Below are 19,437 nucleotides of genomic sequence, written 5' to 3'. Positions count from 1 at the left end.
CTAGTAGTTATTATTGTAGTTTAGTGTTAAATTACTTGTGAAGTCTTTTGTTTTTTAAGATTTTTCTTGAGTCCCGTCATATGAGTTATTTTATTATAGCACTTGCACTTACATATAAAAATATAGTTTTGTTCAAAACAATCAATCTTTATAATTGTTTGCTATAGATATATACTACTAGCTTTTGAGATAGAATAAATAACCGCATTTGGACTCTCCTTTTATTTTCCAATTTCATCTTTATATTCAATTTCAAAAACATAAATTTCAATCACATTAAATCAGTTTAAAATATAATTTATCATGTAAAGATACAACAAAGAGACGCGTGGTATTATTAAGTAATACATTTTTTCTGTAGTGTGGCCAAAATAGCTACCAAATCCATGTGTGGTTTTCTCGAGTGGTTAGAGCCTTGGGCCGAGTTGTCTCCTGTTATTGTACATGACTAGTCTAATCCTGTTTAGCTTTGCTGCTGTCTTTTCTCTTTTCCATTGTTTTCTTGTTAGACACCCAGAAAAGAACATCTTTCTTGAATCGTGATTGAAGAGAAAATAATACACGGCTAACTAAAACCATATTTTACTAATTTGCTTTGGGGTGAGTAGCAGTATAGATCAAGGATCAGAATTTATTTACTTATGTTTTCGGTTTTTGTTTTCCTTTTGAGATGAAGGATTCAGAGAATTTCAATTGTTGATAGCTATAATGTTATATCGTAAATTATTAACAAGCATCCCCTTCTTATCTCTGCATTCTAATGTGTATGCCTTTCTAAAGAAAAAAGAAAAGTACTATCCAGTATACCATATGGCAGTTAAGGCATAAAAAATAAAGAACAAAAATCTCATTGAAAAGAATATAGGAACTTTACACTTTTACAGTGTTAACACGAGAAAGGTCTTGCATGCAAAGGGTTTCCACAATAAAAATCATTCCGTAGATGGTGATAGTGATGGTGGTGGTGAAGAGAATAGAAGTTTTAAAAGAAAGCCAAGCACAAGTCCAATGAGACCTACAAAAAAGGCAAAGATAAGGGAAAAGCCAGGATCTCCTCTTTGGCTTTTTCGCCTTTTCAGCATGTCCTGCATATAAACACAACCCAACCAATGAATTCTCAATTCAAAAGTAAAATATCCAAGTTATAATGTAGATTCAAGTTTTCCATAGAACAAAAGAACTAAAGAGAGAGCAGACTTGGCCAAAATCCTGTGATAATGAAGTAATACAGGGAAACATGTTGCATAATTACCAGTTCCTGTTGCAGCTGTCGTGTTTGTCTCAGGGCGGCATCTCTTTCTTCCTTCAGCTGCTGTAAAGCCTGATTCTTGAGGGGAAAAAATAGGAAATTTAATTATGGGGCATTGAATGATATAATGAAGAAAACTTGTTTCCAAATGAACCTAATTATCATGCAACAATTGGTAATCTTTTAGGCAGAGACTATCACTCAAATACAGAAAACGGAACCATGATTCAAAGCAGTGGGAGAGATTTAACTTCAACTAAAGCCTATTAAATGGGTCCTTAAAAGAAGCTCATATAACTTGCTTAGCTAAGGAAAAAAAATTAATTACAGAAAAATGAAACCAGCGACACAAAGACAGAAGTGAACTTCAACTCCACTAAGTAATCTATAGACAGTCCAATAAGAAATAAACTTCTAAATGTGGTTTCAGAAAGTAATCTTCCTAAACCAGTTTGATACCCAAACATATTTTCTCTTCCACACACTAGTCATCGGCAAATTATTCTACATGGCATAAGCTGCTAGATGCTTTATGGCATTTGTAGCCAGATGCTAGGTCTATTCTAAACAAAGAAATACGATGCAGGCAAAGATTTATATTTTACAGGAGAAGGGTTATACAATTGGAAGTTTCTTTAGTAATTGATTGAGTAAAATTATGTTTTCTGTTTTCCCTTATCAATCACATAATTTTTCTGGCTAACTTGCATTTTTCTTTTTTTTAAAAAAATGAAAGGTCGTGTTCTCCAATCGCATTGTTTGTCTACATTAAAAGTTTATGCATCTATAAGATAGAATTGGTCCTGAGTGATTAATACCCTTATATCATTTCTTAGCCTAATAGCCTGTACTCGTTTTGAAATATATTAAGTTTATTTGTCATTCCAAGAGACTCCTAGCCGATGAAGATTCTAGGTTGGCAGATTGAATGTATCATATAACATAGAGCTAAACACACAAAATTAAAAACTCTACAAAGAGAAGAATAAACAGAAACTCAAACCGATTCCACAAATGTAGGGGGAAGAAGATACTCACATAAGAACTATCAAGTTTTTGTGCGGAGTTCTTCAATGCATCATCTTCAGAGCTTCCTTGGGTTAAGTTAGAAGCAATATACGCAACTCTTAGTTTCAACTCTTCTATTGTATTTCCACTTTCCTTATTAAACTACAAGCCAATTAGCAGCATTCATGGTTAATTTTTTTTCTTTCCAAATTATACAGTTGATCCCATAAAACAAGGACAGTCTTGAAACTCTTACAGTATCTGCAGGAAGATCATCAACATCAGTATTTGGATTCACTACTGTGCTCTGTAGTAGAAACTTGTCCTTGCATTGCATGTCTGGAGGGTATTCACGTTGGGCTTGAAGAGTGACTGTACAATACAAAAAATTGAACAATATGACAAAGGCTGATACCACTATGAAACAGAATGGCAAAAGCTTGGTGCTTGACAACAAGTTATCGGTTTTAGGTCCCACAGTATTTAACCAAAAAATGGGTCACTTGAAACTATAAAATCCAGAAATTGTGCAACACATGTTTGCTAATAAGCTCCAAATCGCTTTCTTTTCCCTGGTTCTAAAATCTTTATGATATTGGGATTTGTGAAGAAAAACACCTGATTTCTGACCATTGATGATAGTTGAAATTACCAGTCTACATAGACCTCAGAAACAGGTTATAACTTATAACCATATCTCAGATGAAACGACATATTTCTAAATTTTATCTTTAGAATAGAGCAGGCATTAAGTTATTCGTTCACAAGCATAACTCCTATAAGGAATTGACAGAAACATTTGGGTTGTCATAAGCAGCTTAAGCTTTTGGACCATCAAAAATCTTAATGATTTATAAGAAAAAAGAAAAATGCTTTTGTCAACAAGTGCACCTTTAGGGTACATTCTAAGTATTAAAATAAATTATCTACCATTAAATTGCCTTAATTACTCAACAGAATACTTTTCATATAATTAGCTTGGGATTTTCAATCAGGACATTAAATGCATGTTCCTTTCGTATAATAATTTTGTAGTCCGTAACATGTGATTTATACACATTTCAAAAACCAGAAAGTTAAATAAGAATATATCTATCAAAGAACTAGACAATAGTTTTTGGTGAAGGAATAAAGAAAAGGACTTAAAAATGACTAAGCAATATTAGCAAGGAGCACCTCTGATGATACACGAGTCCCAGGGCTGTATAACACCAGTGTTAGGCCGTACAAAGTACTTCTTTGGCGAAGTAGTCTTGACCTACAAAACAGCAATAACATAACATTGAAATTAGATCCAATCAGATACAAGCAACATGAAGTTCATACCAGAATGTGTAGTTTAAGAAAGTACCTTGAAAGCAACATAGTTCTCTGTGTTATTCACAACTTTAAGATCACAAAATGATTGCTTCTCCAGCTCAACTGGTTACAAGAATAACATAAGAAAATTTTGAATAAGAGCTCAAGTTTATTGAGGAAAAGATAGAATAAGAATTCATGTTTACATTATATAATATAGAAATTCTTCTGTTGAATATCAGAATAACTGAAAACATGTACAACCATATATTAGAGCAATATGTTGCCTAACGTGCTCTTCGATTTGCCAAACAGGGAGAACCATGAATCCATAATAATGCGCTCTAGAAACATAAGAAGTAGAAATGGCTAAAAGCATATCTTAATGGTTCACTGAATTCTTATTAAGCCTTGTAATTAATAAGTACAACTACTAATCTAAGATGAATAGAAGTGAGGGATTAAATTTCCAAAAAAGATATACATAAATGTCGAATGTCCAATCTATTAGAATTTAGAACGTTGTTTTTATGTTAAATTAGGATTATTAATGATGATCCGCAGAAAAAAGAGTAAAAAAATGAATCATGCAATTTGCTTGCATAGACGATCAGAAAGAATAAAATTAATTAACAAGAGAGAGAGAGAGAGAGAGAGAGAGACGTACAAGGGAACCTGAGTTCATCGGGACTGACGGAGATGAGAGGGGAGGCAGAAGCAGCGGCGGGAGTAGACATGGCGGAAGAATGAAAAGGCAGAAAGAGGGGGAAAGTGGGGAAGAGGAAGAGGAAGAGGAGAGGAAAAGGAAGGAATATGTGGTGGAACGAGGATGAAGGGGGGTACCCATGGGGACGAGTGGATGCCTATGCCTTAGAAGTAGCCTAACCACTAACCGGATCTCTCGCTCTTTCTATTTTCTACAACCAGTCTCTCTTCCCCTCTTTTTACCCTTATAACATTTTTCATTCTATTTTAATTATATATAAATGATGGTAATTACTCATTAATATTTAAAAATATATCAAAATAAAATCATACTACCCAATGTTTAATTAATTCATATTTCTTAGTGAAATCATAGTACTTACTAATTCTGACTGTTCCTTCATCACATTTCATGTTGACCATAGCTTACACATGTTGATGTCAGATCGGAGTAGAGACTAGAGAGAGACCGTGTTAATTGCAGGTATTCTCATGTTGCAGTAGTTTTGTCCAAACTCCAAGCTCCTATGTTAATTGAAGCGGTAGTAATGGTCAAATTGGGGGTAAGGAGTTATATTATTATACGTATTTTTTTAGAGAATTATTTGGATAAAGATATTAAAAATATATTTTTTAAAGATATTTTTTAAAAGTTAAAATTTAATATATATATAATTAATTAAATTATATTATTTTTATTAAAATTAGACTAAACAAATTAGTTTAGCAAAAAAATTAATAAATTAAATTTTAAATAGATATAAATTAATATTTTTTATAAAAAATTATTACAATATTTCTATTATAAAACACAACTAAAATATCTCTAATATATATATATATATATATATATATATATTAAAAATTTTAAATTCTAATCCTATAATGATAGAGATTAATTTTAAAAATTTTAAATTCTAACCCTATAACGATAGAAAAGAAAATAGTTAGAATTTAGAATTTTTAAAATTAATATATATAATAAAAGTATTTTAGTCATTTTATATAATAGGGGTGTTGTAGTCATTTTTTATAAAAAAATAATATTAGTTTAGACAGATTCAAAATTTGATTTATTATTTCTCGGTCAAATTAATTTGTCTAACTTAATTTTGACAAAAATAATATAATTTAAGTAATTATATGTGTTAAATTTTAATTATTAAAAAATATTTAAAAAAAAGATGTTTTCTCTGTCTTTATGGGAGCATCTCTCTTTTTTTAAACTAATAAATCAAATTTAAATTTTTTTATTTTTAATTTTTTTAATATTTTTTAATTTAACAAATTAAAAATTAATTTATTGTGTATCAAAATTTTATTTAAAAATTTTTCGTTAATTAATAAATTATTGTATAATATAAAAAATTTAAATTCATAATATTTATTTAAATAAATTAATTATTAAATTATCTCAATTTAATTAGATTTAAGATTCAATTAGTGTTGATGGAAAGAAAGATGGATAGGTGCATATAGTTATGACATAACTTGGATCCGTGTAATTAATAGCTGACAGTAATTAAGAGAGACAATGTGTCATGTTTAACTCTCAATCTCATGAAGCCATAAATAGCAATTACATATGTCTTTGATCGATATCACTATATATATATATATATATATATATTTTAAAATTTAAATTTTTATTTTAGAAGATAAGGTGTGATATTTTATTTTTGAATAATTTTTTTTTATATTTTTTTATCTTATAAAATAAATAGCGAGAGATTACACTTTTTTTTTAAATAAAATTTAAAATTTAGAGAATCTAAATCCATATATATATCGTATGTTTTTTTTTAAACAAAAATTTAATACAATAAGGTGAAGTACTTTAAAAGCATAGAATTAAAAGTTAAATAATAAGATATTAATTCGTAGTTATTTTTGGTATTACCATTAATTAAAGGAATCAAACTCATTCGACATTTTTAATTTTTAATCGATTTGTTGATAATTTTTGTAATACTTATTTTTTTATTCTTAAAAATTCTGTCATTCTTTTTTAATTAAATATTTTAAATAATAATAAAAAAATCAATCAATCACATAGTGGGTTCTTCCTTTTTTATAAAAATCCATGTCCAACTCTCAAAATATTATTTAATTGTTTCTGAAAATAGACTATAATTTATTCGAACAATTAAATACACCATACCTATCAAATAAACTCACAACTAAAAAATAAATAATAATTATTTGGAAAAGTATAGGGAGCCAATGGTCTAAACGTACAATGTGTACAATGGAGGTTTAGAAAGTATTAGAGATATGACCATTAGTATTACATTGTCCTGTCAAGTTACGTTTTTGGGATGAGTGGGTTCATTACATGGTATTAAAGTTCTAGATCCGAAAGGTCAAGGGTTCGATCCTTGGTAAACTCCCTGGTATTCGGATGGTTATTCTGGATAGTGTGGGTGATATTTATTTTATTCATGGACCAAAAATTTAACCCATTGTATACATTGTACACTTAAGCCATTGGCTCCCTAGCACTGTCCTAATTATTTTTAATTTTTTTTACATAAAACATAAATATGATCATTTTAATCGATATGCAACTAACTTGATTAGGAATAAATACACTTAACCCAATTTGATTTAATTATAGAAATGTTCAATATCTGATTAGTATATATACCAAACCAACAATGTAGAGATGTAAGTGCAGTTGAGTAATATGACATTATTGATGTAAAATCTGCAGCTATCTTCATGAAGATACAGCGACACCATTCCCACTCCTAAGGAATCTGTCTTAAACAATGTGAAGACATTGAACACCAACATCATGGAGCTTCAGTTGGAGGTAATATATGTAGCTCTCGGATAAGGACACCAACTCTATTTTCATTCTTCACTTTTCTATACTCACGACGTAATTTGGAGAGTTCTACAACATGATATTTCTGATCATGTTTCATTATTAAAAATTTTGTTGGGAGCTTACTTCTTTTTAACATTTTAAAATTAACCATGTTGTATAAGCATGGCTAAATTAACAGTAACAATTTATTTCATAATATGGTAATTACCGTTCCACAATTGTATTTTTTTATAGCTTGTGAATATGAATCATACCTTGATTTCTTTCGGTTACATTTTTCGCTAATTTATCTCTTGTATGGCATCACTACTCGTAAGTGAGGAAAACATGATAGACATGGAACATTGTTTACTATCATTATTCATTGAGCTAATTTTTTTTATGTGAAATTGATATGTGAATTATGCTGAGTTATGGAGTATCGGAGAGATATACATGATTGTGACGGTTTTTAATTTTTTGTTTTAGTGGAAAGAAATCGAATGGTCCGATTTCATTGCAGAGAGAGGGACACAAATCAGGTCGAGAGTTTTTTGAAATTGGACCCAAAATTTTCTGCCAGTATATAAATTGGACCCAAAATTTTTTGCCAATACACAAATTAGACCCAAAATTTTCTGTCAGTACACAAATCGAACCGAGAGTTTTCAGTACCTCTAATCGAACGGTCCGATTTATCTTATACAATCCTCCTGATAAAACACCATATACCTTCATAATTCTACTATACACCAACCTTCTCTCCATATTAATTCTCTATATTAAAATTAAAAAGTTCTATTCATTGTTCACAAATAAATTGTAAAGAAACAAAAGAAACCGAGATAAATATATTCTTTCTTTCCTATTCTTTTTCTCTCGGGTGAAGAGAACAAAAAAGTGTGGCATAAGTGGTCCTGGAATCACATGGGAAAGTGTATAATCATACATTTGGCTCAATGTGAATGGCTCAATGCTAAGTAGGAAGAAAATATCAGTGTAGCAGCCATGTAAGTTATTGTTGCTCAAACAATGATGTTATTTGTTTGAACAACATGATTATTCTAATGACTAAATTTCTAAGTCCAAAACGACAAGACGTTGTTCTCCACCCGCCTGGAGCAAGCTGTCTGCTAGCAATTTTCTCTTTCTCTCCCTCCATTGGAGGGATATGGGGACACAAGCTTACCATTCTTAATGAGAAAGTGATGGGTGCATATGTACATTTCCTAAAGCTCCAACACAATCATCTAAATTGTGTTACCAACAGCAACTTAACACCGTTATTATACTAATTGTTTATTGGAACATATACTATTTTATTGTAACACGAAATGATGCCTAAAATTATGTGCTATAATACAAACCAAAGGTACTTTGAACTCACAAAAGTCAAAACAAAGTTATGTTATTTAGAAGCATTTTTAAGTCAAAATCTGATGTGATCTAAGTTTCCTAATGATTAATAATGGTAAGAATGCAAGATATTGTAAAATATTCATGAATGAGGTAATTCCAATTCCATTGGTGTTGGACCTCACAAAGAAAGATGCTTCTTTTATCTCTGCCTTTCCATAATCCATACGTGTCCACCTCACGCTTCATCTTCATTGCATGAAAATATTCTCCTATTTCACTGTCCCCCCCCCCCCCCCCCAAAAAAAAATAATAATAATAATAAGCCTTTTCATTCTTTTTCACTTTTCTTATATTATTATTATTATTATTATTATTATTATTATTATTATTATTATTATTATTATTATTATTATTATTATTATTATTATTTGTTACTATATATCAATCACAATAACAACCCCATTCTCATTCCTCTGTTCTACTTCAAAAAACAGAACAGCACTGTCTCTGTTTCTCTGTTTTCTTCTTCTTCTTCGGTTTCGGTTTCTGTTCAGCCATGGCACTGTCACGTGCCATGCTCGTGTTATCTATGTCCATAATTCTGGTGGCAACAATGTCCACAGCGCAACAAGCTCCGTCACCTTCACCTTCAGCTTCACCCAAGAGCTCACCATCAACACCAAAAACACCATCGCCAGCTTCACCAATGGCCCCCACCACCACCCCTCCACCACCTGCCGCATCTCCGGTCTCACCACCGGTTTCACCGCCCCCACCAATGTCAAGCCCAAGTCCAACTTCCTCAAGCCCAACCCCAAGCCCATCTTCCACGACGTCAACACCTCCTTCAGGCTCTGCTCCTTCCCCTGCTTCATCACCAGCCATGGACTCTCCACCATCTCCCACGCCGTCATCGTCACAGTCACCGTCACCGTCACCGTCACCATCCACCGGAGCGCCTCCGAAGTCCCCAAGCTCAAACGCGTTTGTTCATGGAAGCAGCTTCAGCTTGGTGATGGTAGCAGCATTGTTGGGTGGTGGTGCAGTGCTTCTTGGTTGAAGAGAAAGGATGGTGTGTACTTGGTTGTAGCTTCTTCCTTCTCTCTCTCTCTAGTTTTACACTCGTTCCTTTTAGCTTCTTGTTTCATAGATTTGGTGTATGATTTTTGAGTGCTTCATTGTTGATTTGTTTGGGAGGATGAGCATCTATTTACATAACAGACATGTGTGTGTATTTATGTTACTTGTCACATTGTAGCATTTTGTAGCTCACTGAATAAGAGAGATCTCATTATTTCTATTTATGTTTTCTAATCTCTAATATTATTCACACTTGAGAACACAAAACATAAGTCTTTTGAGTCAAGTCAATGGCATGACATTCACATATACCTAGTAATTAGTGTGTAGTTGGAAGTTAAATAATGATGAATGTTGTTAACTGAAGCCTTTTTGTTGGTGTGTAAATACAAAAGAGATAAGAGAGTAATGGGATAGGTGCAATTGGTGGTGGTGGTGGGGAATGAGAGATGCAGAAAAAAGGTTAGGTGGTAGTAGAGATAGCTGTTTAAGAGAGCAACATGTTATGCTTTTGGAATTTTGTGAGTGCTCAACATAATGGAATTCCAAGAATAACAAGAGCCTCATAATTGATGCGGCTTTCTTTGTGGTTAAAAAAAAAATGTTACTTGATCCAACTTATATACAAAAGAGATCAGATTAAACTAGGGTTCAGATAGTCTAAACTAAAGGGTATCCAAGGAAAATGATTTTAGAAGACACGATTTTCTGATGAATCTAATTCCCTCTTTTGATATTGATCGTCGTTTAATTATATTATAGCTTTGATAGAAGACCTTTATCTGCCTGTATAGCTGTCTCTACATGAATTTAGTCACATTCATATTATTATTATTATCTCACACACCTTAGAGGAGTGAGTGTTGATTGATTTACAATCCGAATATGTGGCCATTATATTTTGTTGAATACAATACAAATACAAACTCTTGACACAGTCAACACCATATAATGAGGGGAGCATTAGAGAAGGACACGCTGTCCTTGGCACCCTAATCATTCCTCATACTTCACTTTTTTGACACAATGAAATCAAAGCATTTAGACTTTTACTTGTTCTTCTGAAACAACTAACCCCCCCACAAAAAAAACCACAAAAAAAGGAACTAATTCTAGCTGTAGCCATATAAATGGTCCTTCGTGCCATAAAGCTGAAGAATTTATTCATTTCTGATCAAAATACAAAGGGAGAATTTGGCAACCAACAAAATAAAAAGGGGAGAGAATTTAGTACCACACCAAATAAAGCATTAGATTCACGCTGACTTGTGGGCATAAAACTTATGTGTACCAATGTGAGTGCAAACTTATCAAGCACTAGCATTTTCTCCTTTTGCCTTTCATTATTAGTTACTTACAAAAGGGATCAACGATCAGCACTATAAAAATTAATTTTCTACAATTATTGATGGAATGTTCCACATCACATACACAATTAAAAAGAAAAGATAAGGTAGATGTCCATTACTAATTAGGCATCATAGATATTGCATACCACGTCGTAATAAGACTTGTTATTGAGTATAGTAATACACGAACCAGTTCCTACATTTGGTAAGCGTGGACCATTTTATTTTACTTTTGGTTCTCTCCCTTTTTTCTCTTATTGTTTTCTCCTTTGGACTTGGGTATGTTACAATCTGCAAACACAAGTATGAAAATATTACATAACCTAATTATCAGAATAGATCTCTATTTTTATGAAAATTTTACGTAACCTAATTATATGATTTTATAAAGTATTGATTCTTTTTTTCACGAAGATATGTTAATTTCTTTTATCGTTAATTAAAATCTCGTGTCGAGCCTAGACAAAAGGTCACCTTACTTAATCATTTAAAAAAAAAAACGCAAATGGCAACAAAATCTGAAATTGTCAATGAGTTATAGATCAAATAGCATAATCTTTCCATACTCACCTAAGAGGTTGTGGGTTTGAATTTCTTTATTTTCTGGTAAAAAAACAAAAAAAAAAAACAAAATCTGAAATTTTCAAAATAGAACAATAGTTCCCCTAGTCTATGTTGGGCCTAAGCTCACTAATAAACCTGAAATAAAATAAAATAAAAACAGAGACATATGCGGCCGAGTTAGAGTAACCAGTAGTCCAGTACCGATCCTTCTTAAATTTTCTAAATATGTTTTTGCTGAGCCATTTGTTCACTTTTCTTGGGAGGGGATATAATATGCTGTCATGAAAATTCCTTAAATATGTAGCATCTTATGGTGATCCAATTTAAAATGTGATATTTTTTTTCGGGCTTATAATCTATCCACTAATTCATTTCGCAACTCTTTCAAAAGTAAAAAAAAAAAAAAGGATACCAAAAAAAAAAAGAAACCGTAAATGTGTATCACGGTAAGTTATTCTCAACGTACTCTTTTTCTTTGTTTTCTTCTGCACTCAAAACAATTAGTACATGGCAACTCATTTCTAATTCTACCTGCAGAATTTGCTTCAAGTTTGCTTGGTGGTACTTTCAGGTCCTCCACTAGTATCTGTCGAAGCTTCTCATTTTCCTCCACAAGTTCTTCAATGATTCTTTGGTGTTTCAAGACCTAAATCCATAAAATAAAATAAAACAAAGTCAAAACAAATGAAATGGTTAAATGACCGGTTAGCTGTTGATAATCTAACTATGGTCGTTGACACCAATTACAAAGAACGAAAAATTACCATCTGAAGTACATTGTTCTCCGACCGCAGGCGTCCAGCCCCCTATAACAAAGAGAAAGAACACGAGAAAAAGTTTAAAGGTGTGATTATTGTAGAGAAGGGACAAGACTTCCAATAACAGCATAATTGGAAGGTAAGTATGTACTAAACTACCAAAGATATCTCAAAAGTGCATATAAAGAAACACTATCTAAGCTTCATTTATTGCTCTAAAACATGGAAGCAAGAATGGCATGTGTAGTTTAATCCAACAGATGACAGGGCAAGGGGCATAAAACATAAATAGGTTGATGCTACTCATTCTCCTCACTATCATATCTTTCCAGATGCACTGTATCAAGAGACAAGATTCTGTTACTCAAGCCGATCTAGGGGGCTGGGTGTGTCAATGCAGTGTTAATAAAAATTTAATAAGTGGGGGGAGGCATTGATCATTTGATCCACAATTAGCATTCCCAAGTTTGGAAAAAAGAAGAAAGTTTTATCAAATGCAAGAAAAGGCATATAACACCTAATGGTAACATATGGAAATGAGTGCATACCGATTCATCAAGTCCTCCTTCCTCCCCATTTAGCAATGGATTTTGCAGAAAGTTGCTAATAACCTTCTCGGTTCGGCTGCCAACTTTGGGGTCAATTGCATTTCCTTTAATGTTAGTACTTTCAAAAGCCGACCCAATTTGCATAGATTGGGACCCTGCAAGACCCTGAGTAACTTGATCTGCTGGTTTACCTGCCAGCTGCATCATGCTTGGTGGTGAAATTTGGTTTTTATTGACCATGTTTATACCACTTTGAAAGGACGCTGAAAATGCACCCGGATTGAAGGGTAAATTGGGAACAATTCCAAGCTTCATCATCATCTTTGTCATTGCTACCTAGCAAATTAAGACTGCAAACATTATAGATATAATACATAATGGACAAAATACAGAACAACACTTTTGAGATGACAGAAATTTTACGTACCATAACACAAGATTGAATTTGATTCAACACCCCTGGTTTCACAGCAACGCCTGCCATAACAAATAGGTACAAACTCAACAATGAATTGAAGAATAAGTATAAAACATGGAAAGTCTCTGTCAAGTAACATTAACAAGAAGAATCCATTTTGGCCTGGAATAAACATATGATAGCTAAGTTTCATTGAAGCTCAATACTTGCGTCTAGCCTTGCATTCTAAAGCATCTCGAGGCAATTCATAACAAAGTATTCTGCTCCCTCATTTTCATTCTTAGTGTACCATGGATATGAACGTACAAGTTAGCATTGAAGTTTATTTGCTATATCGATTTTCTCATGCTATGTCAATATTTTGCAGCTGAAATACTTAACACATATGGCATACCAGCTCCAAAACCATGGCCAAAACCAACTCCACATCCAACACCGACTTCAATATTCTTAGCTCCCAACTTCTTCAACTGTGTAAATATGAGAAAGGAATATTTGATGAGAGAAGCAGGTCAATTTAAACTCCTTGCTCCCCCACCATCAAGAGAGAAAAGAAACATAAGTAAGATCAAAATAAGAATGAAACTTTAAACATGAAATGGCGAATTTTGACTTACAGAGGTATTAACATGCCTGGTAACACCCGAGAATGCATCAGTTGCACCTCTGGTTGCACTCATCACTTGATTCAACATTGGTATTGCAGCTACACCAAACAATAGTAATAATAAAACTCTCTAGTAACATTTCTCAATGCATTAGGCCTTTATCAAGTAAGAACATAAATGTGAAACTGCTACTAGTACTTGACTCACTGAACCTTAAAAAATCAAAACAAATACGAATAGCATAAGAGTGCTACTACTACATTCCACATTAGAGAGTAGGGGAATTAAAATAATAATAAAAGATACATGGTTTATTGGGAGAAGAGTGAGTAGGGTTTTGGTCATTCTTGGGTTTGAAGAAGCGTCCCAAGTCCATGATGTACAATGTGAATGCGATTCTTTGAAGAAGGAGGAGGAGGTTACCTAGATTTAAAGGGCGACCAACGCCGATTCCTACTCCACATCCGATTCCAAAACCGGTGAACACTTGACCCACCTTCAAAGTAAACGGATTCTCTAATCTAAACCCTTCTTCTTCTCCACCGCTTCTGCTATCCATTCCTACAGAAGCTAAACCCTTTTCTTTTCTTTCTCTGCTTTCTGTCAAAATCTTTCTTCAGAATTTTCCCTCCGCATCATCGGAGGTGTGAAATTACCGGGGGGCCCTTCCTAATACGCATGAAATGCCAGCCGAACTAACATAACTGACATCAGAGGTTTGTATCTCAAGTTCTGAACTGAACGTCAAACTTGGTAGGAAACGCAGCACCCGAATTTCTCCGTTAACTTTATCAAAACTGAACCTAGCCCATACTGGCCCACTATACTTTACTAAATAGTCACCACATTCAGCTGCATACCATATATTCATAGAATCATATACGCAGACAAAGTATGTCTGGTAAAAATTCAGATTAATAGGTTTGGGTGATCATCTTATTATTATTAATTATTAATTTTATATAAAGATAATTATATATAAATTTTTACTAAAATATAATTATATTATGAAAATAAATATTTATGATGTTATTAAGCAGGTACATACACGCAATATATAAATATTAAAATAAAAAAATATAAATTAAAATAAATTCAAAAATTTCTAAATCTATTTCCAATGTCAAGCTTTTAGTTCATTTATTTAGATGATTATATGACAAAATTGACTATAATGACTATGTATAGTAATACATGATTTTTAAAGAATAACTTGACTATAATGACTATAATCTACTATAATGATTGAATGTTAGTATAAAAAAGAATAACTTGTCTTTAATATTCATTTTTAAAGAATATTGCATTTTCTATTTTTCTATAGCACGTACTAGCATTGGCTAGAAAAAAATAGCCGCGTGTTCTAGGATAAAGGATCAGGAGTAGCAGAAATCATTCACAGGTTCTTTGGGTTCTCTAACGAATGAATTGGTGGTGAATTCTTTAATTGTTAATGACAATACCAAAAATGACTAGGATTAATTTACCTGCTTCAATTGTTAGTGAAATTTTATGTTCAGTTTACTTTTAATTTTTGGATTTTGTATGGTCTACTATTTGTGTTGAGCTGTTTATTTCAAAAAAAAAAAATAAGAAAAAAAAGTCACATTTAAACATTTTCAATATATTAACTACTTGTTCCGTCCGTTGGCTATAATTCGGCTCAGGTAAAACTATAAATCGGAATATAATTAAAACTAAATAAACACGTGATATTTCAGGAGTACGTGGAGAGTACGTACTTTGATTTCCTAACAGACTTATCCTATTAAATCAAACAACTACGTGCCAACCCAAATGGGCACAGGAATCTCTCTGCAAATCTCTCTGAAGAAGAGCACTAAAGAGCAGTTATCACCCACTCAATAACAGCTCCACAATATCAGACTCACTAAGTAATTCTATAAATACATCCACTCCCAATCTTAGGTACACAACACGATTCATTCTGAGTCATTTGATATTCATTTTATACTCTTACTAACTTGAGCGTTGGAGTCTCTTTGCAGGTCCCAACCTCCTCCGGTGTTCCTTGACGGCTGAAGTATAGCTCGGTGTGTACACTCTTAGGACAGAAAACTCCATACACACGGAAGAAGAAGTTATACCTCGGCTTAGATTACTAGACAGGAACACTACTAATAATAAAATCCTTTAAAATATGATTTCATAAATTACTATAAATCTCAAGAATTCTCAACGAGTAATTAGTGTTGCAAGGTATGAATGGACTAAACCGACTAAGCAAAGCCAGTCCTTGAAACTATAATAAAACAATAATAAAACAAACAAATAAATAACATCCTATAATCTAATTAAGCACTCTGCTTCAACGTGGAGGTGAGACTATAATCAGAGCAGATACATTCTCCTTCGGGTATGGCACTGCCAAAACATGTCCATCAGGAACCGAAGCAACCCAACAAGAAACATGGACAGCTGTATTCCCTTTGCAAAACGCTACCTCGTACAATCCAAATTCATTCCATGTTGTCGGTGTCATTTGAATACAATTTTTGAGGGCCAAACCCTGCATACTACTATGCCCCCTCTTTGATTTTGAGCAGCTTTCTACCCTTGTGACTTTAGATGATTCTTTCACCACAAAAGAAAATTTTGAACCCATTTTTATGTTGAGTTTTTGTTCTGCTTCTTCGATACAAAACATGGCTAGTTCCCTCAACCTTTCTTTGTTGAAATTTGCCTCATTTGAAGTGATCTTGAACACCATGCTTTGTATGCCATTTTTGCTTAGGGAGCGGCTAATTACATCACTAGCAAGAGCCTCATCAACATTCTTCTGACAAGGTTGGTAAAATATGGGCCTTTTGATTTCTCCATTTTTGGATAACATCTCATCGTGTATCTTTGCCCATTTCTTAAGGAAGTTGTCAACTACCAAAACTTCTGCCAATAGGAGGCTGCAGCTAATGCCAATTGAGTACCCTCCACATTCAAAATTGGTCACCTAAAAAACATCAAAAACAAAACAAAGAACAAAGAAACAATTCCACTCAAAATTTCATCATGTTCAACCACCTTGATTTCCATGATGTGTTTCCTTCTTCTTTATTAAATGATAAAGTTGATTCAATCCCAATATTCATACTGTACTACTTAAGAAACAATTTTTTGCCTATATATCTCTACTCATATGTTGTCTTAAATCAGAAATAGCAGCAGCTACGCACATGAAATTGTCTTCGTTTGGATAATAATTTAGTCAAACATATCAAATTATCTAATAGTTTTTCACGACAGTACTAATGTATGTACATCTAACTTGCCTGAACATAAACCAAGGGTGAGAACTCAGGATTCTGGTGATCAATTTCCTTCCAAAAGACAAGCTGAGTTTCACGGTTCTCCTCTTGGTTCTGCTCAAGAAAGCGCGCCAAGCTCAACGGGCAGCGCGCTTCCAAGAGGCGAATGCCGGAATCATTAGACACAATTTCCAGCCAAGTATTGTGATGATCGCTTCTTCTTTGGAGCCTGCCAGCGAGTAGAGGGTGGTCCAAGAGAGCCTTGGCAAGTGATTCAACAAACCAACCAGCCAAATTCCAACCGTTGTCCTCCTCATTGCATTGATTGTAGTATAGTACTACTTGGTAGCACCCTCCAATGGTCCTCGCATCGATACCATCATCATCCGCGAGGACTTGGAGAGCTAGCCGTGGCTCAGTCACCTTGAGAGGTGGCACGCTCATCACAGCTACCACCTGCGGCTGATTTATCAGGATGGCACTATTGTCATGCAGATCCATTTTCCTTTTCCCTTGGAAGTTGCAACCTTTGTTTGTATCGTAATAGATGGTTGGCATTGAGTTCATTGCTACGTAGGGCATGTATTTATAAGGACAATTGTTCATCTTGTATACATTATGGGTGAGATTTTGGGAAGGAGGTGGGGGTTGCAACAAAGAGGAATGACGTTATTTATTGCGCCACATTTTGTACCTTTAGTTTTTGTTACTAAATAACCTACAAAAATAATTTCATATTTAGAACATATATTATAAATATTTAAATAAATTTAATGAAAAAGTCTAAAGGCCAGCAACTTTTGTGTTTTGTGTCAAAAGAAAAATGAGTGATTTTCTACTATTAGATGTAATCTCACACCATTAAAAACACTATTGATAACCAATTGATAGTTACAAAACATTAAAAATTGATGCACCTAACATTCCTCAAATTTAATTAGACAGATTTGAGAGATTTATTATTAATAAATTGTGGACTTCAAAGTTAGGGTGCAACAATTTACTAATGCAATTTCTGACCAAAATATACTACTAAATCGCTATAATAGAATTTAGGGTATCAACTATAATATTATATGGCCAATAAATATTATTATTTTAGATCGATATTTAATCAATAATAATTTATATTTATATATAGAAAAATTTATACGTATAAAATATATAATTTATATTTATATTGATAAGAATTTATATATATGAATCAACACAATTTATACCTATATTTATTAAAATTTATATATATAAATTTATAAAATTTTTTGATAAAAAATAATTTAGTGTTTATATCGATCAAATACCGGCCAAAATTATTAAAAATTACTTATTCCCAAAATTTATGTATTAAGTATATAAATCTTAAAACCTTATACACAGTAACCATTTATATTTAACACAAAAAAAAAAAGGATAAAATTGTTACAAAAATTAGATTAAGACAATCCTGTATAAAGATTCTCTTCTAATTTATTAAGATAAAAAAATCCTAAATTATACAGATATCTATATCTTCTTCCTACTTGCTCCTATCTGAAACCCTCCCACCAACTACACACTACTGTTTTCAGGTTAGAGCTATCTTATTACTTACGAGATACGTTAGTATAATTTATTAACATTTTTTAATTCAAAGGTCACATAGGAGCGAGCAGACGATCACCAACATGTTTTAATTTGGAAGGTGGAGTTGAGAGCCAAACCACCAACAAATATCTTTAATTGCAATAAAAAATAAAAAAACAAAGAGAAAACGTGCTGAGGGATGTTGGCCGACTTGAGGTCAATTAGGCAAACTGCAAATTGATAGTTAGCAAAAGAATAGCTTAACAATTAGGAGAATGGTTACTTAAAAATAAATTAAATTATCCATATATTTATATATAAATATATTAATAATTAATTTTAATTATTAATTTTAATATACAAATAGTATTGTTTTAAGTTATATGTATGATGGTTAAGCTAAGGGTTAAGATAAGACACACGATTGGAGAAATTTGTTTTCTATATTTTGAAGGCGTATAAAGAGTTAGACCGTATCACATACTACGTTATATTATTGGAAAGTTATTAGGTGTATCAAAAATATTGGTATTTCAGTTGTTATAATTATTGATCTAATAAATTATAAAAAAAATATATATAATATATATTAATTAAAATTAATTATTAAAATAATTAAAACACCAATATTTTTAGATACACCTAATAACTTTCTTATATTATTAGATAATATTCTTAGTAACTGGTTTCAAAAGTATTGTGATGCTTGCAGCAAAAATGAAATAAAATAGAGGACACAGCACCACCGACAAATATTATGATAGTTAAACATAAAATAAATCAAATATAATCTAGTTATCAGAAATCATATGTATGAGCAATTTTCATAGTGTGAAGATACTAGATTCAATTTT

The 19,437-nt window shown here is 32.4% G+C and overlaps 3 protein-coding genes across 5 annotated transcripts; all 3 read right to left on the bottom strand.

Annotated features, from left to right (window-relative positions):
• Window positions 1-678: 678 nt before the first annotated feature.
• Window positions 679-4,502, bottom strand: LOC112747801 (vesicle-associated protein 2-1-like). 2 transcript variants are annotated; one of them, XM_025795990.3, is made up of 7 exons: window positions 4,224-4,502; window positions 3,609-3,679; window positions 3,434-3,515; window positions 2,514-2,629; window positions 2,288-2,419; window positions 1,253-1,321; window positions 679-1,085 (listed from the first exon to the last, which is right to left on the bottom strand). In XM_025795990.3, the coding sequence occupies exons 1-7, from the start codon at window positions 4,291-4,293 to the stop codon at window positions 933-935; spliced, it is 693 nt and encodes a 230-aa protein (XP_025651775.1). In that variant the 5' UTR covers window positions 4,294-4,502; the 3' UTR covers window positions 679-932. The 2 variants fall into 2 exon arrangements, with proteins under 2 accessions (XP_025651775.1, XP_025651774.1); XM_025795989.3 differs by having other exon boundaries at window positions 1,253-1,327; window positions 4,224-4,495.
• Window positions 4,503-10,808: 6,306 nt separating this feature from the next.
• Window positions 10,809-14,673, bottom strand: LOC112747799 (uncharacterized). 2 transcript variants are annotated; one of them, XM_025795985.3, is made up of 8 exons: window positions 14,181-14,673; window positions 13,767-13,855; window positions 13,544-13,619; window positions 13,159-13,208; window positions 12,732-13,067; window positions 12,190-12,231; window positions 11,957-12,071; window positions 10,809-11,152 (listed from the first exon to the last, which is right to left on the bottom strand). In XM_025795985.3, exons 1-8 carry the CDS (start codon window positions 14,314-14,316, stop codon window positions 11,088-11,090), a joined length of 909 nt encoding a protein of 302 aa, XP_025651770.1. In that variant the 5' UTR covers window positions 14,317-14,673; the 3' UTR covers window positions 10,809-11,087. The 2 variants fall into 2 exon arrangements, with proteins under 2 accessions (XP_025651770.1, XP_025651769.1); XM_025795984.3 differs by lacking the exon at window positions 10,809-11,152 and having other exon boundaries at window positions 11,845-12,071.
• A 1,226-nt stretch (window positions 14,674-15,899) lies between these two features.
• Window positions 15,900-17,694, bottom strand: LOC112747798 (acyltransferase-like). The gene is made up of 2 exons (XM_025795983.3): window positions 17,045-17,694; window positions 15,900-16,725 (listed from the first exon to the last, which is right to left on the bottom strand). The coding sequence occupies exons 1-2, from the start codon at window positions 17,624-17,626 to the stop codon at window positions 16,087-16,089; spliced, it is 1,221 nt and encodes a 406-aa protein (XP_025651768.1). The 5' UTR covers window positions 17,627-17,694; the 3' UTR covers window positions 15,900-16,086.
• Window positions 17,695-19,437: the final 1,743 nt, after the last annotated feature.

Source organism: Arachis hypogaea, chromosome 15 (genome assembly GCF_003086295.3).
Source record: "Arachis hypogaea cultivar Tifrunner chromosome 15, arahy.Tifrunner.gnm2.J5K5, whole genome shotgun sequence".
Taxonomy (NCBI): domain Eukaryota; kingdom Viridiplantae; phylum Streptophyta; class Magnoliopsida; order Fabales; family Fabaceae; genus Arachis; species Arachis hypogaea.
The sequence above is the reverse complement of the archived record's forward strand: the minus strand, read 5'-3'. Positions and strand labels throughout refer to the sequence as shown.

Coding starts and splice junctions, on each gene's coding strand:
- LOC112747801 (XM_025795989.3), bottom strand. CDS start 4,293: ATGTCTACTCCCGCCGCTGCTTCTGCCTCCCCTCTCATCTCCGTCAGT. Junction 2,630..3,433: donor GGACTCGTGTATCATCAGAG/GTGCTCCTTGCT, acceptor TGTATTGTACAG/TCACTCTTCAAGCCCAACGT. Junction 1,328..2,287: donor AAAAACTTGATAGTTCTTAT/GTGAGTATCTTC, acceptor TTTCCCCTCAAG/AATCAGGCTTTACAGCAGCT.
- LOC112747799 (XM_025795984.3), bottom strand. CDS start 14,316: ATGGATAGCAGAAGCGGTGGAGAAGAAGAAGGGTTTAGATTAGAGAAT. Junction 13,068..13,158: donor AAATTCAATCTTGTGTTATG/GTACGTAAAATT, acceptor TTAATTTGCTAG/GTAGCAATGACAAAGATGAT. Junction 12,072..12,189: donor AGAACAATGTACTTCAGATG/GTAATTTTTCGT, acceptor TTATGGATTTAG/GTCTTGAAACACCAAAGAAT.
- LOC112747798 (XM_025795983.3), bottom strand. CDS start 17,626: ATGAACAATTGTCCTTATAAATACATGCCCTACGTAGCAATGAACTCA. Junction 16,726..17,044: donor CACCCTTGGTTTATGTTCAG/GCAAGTTAGATG, acceptor GATGTTTTTTAG/GTGACCAATTTTGAATGTGG.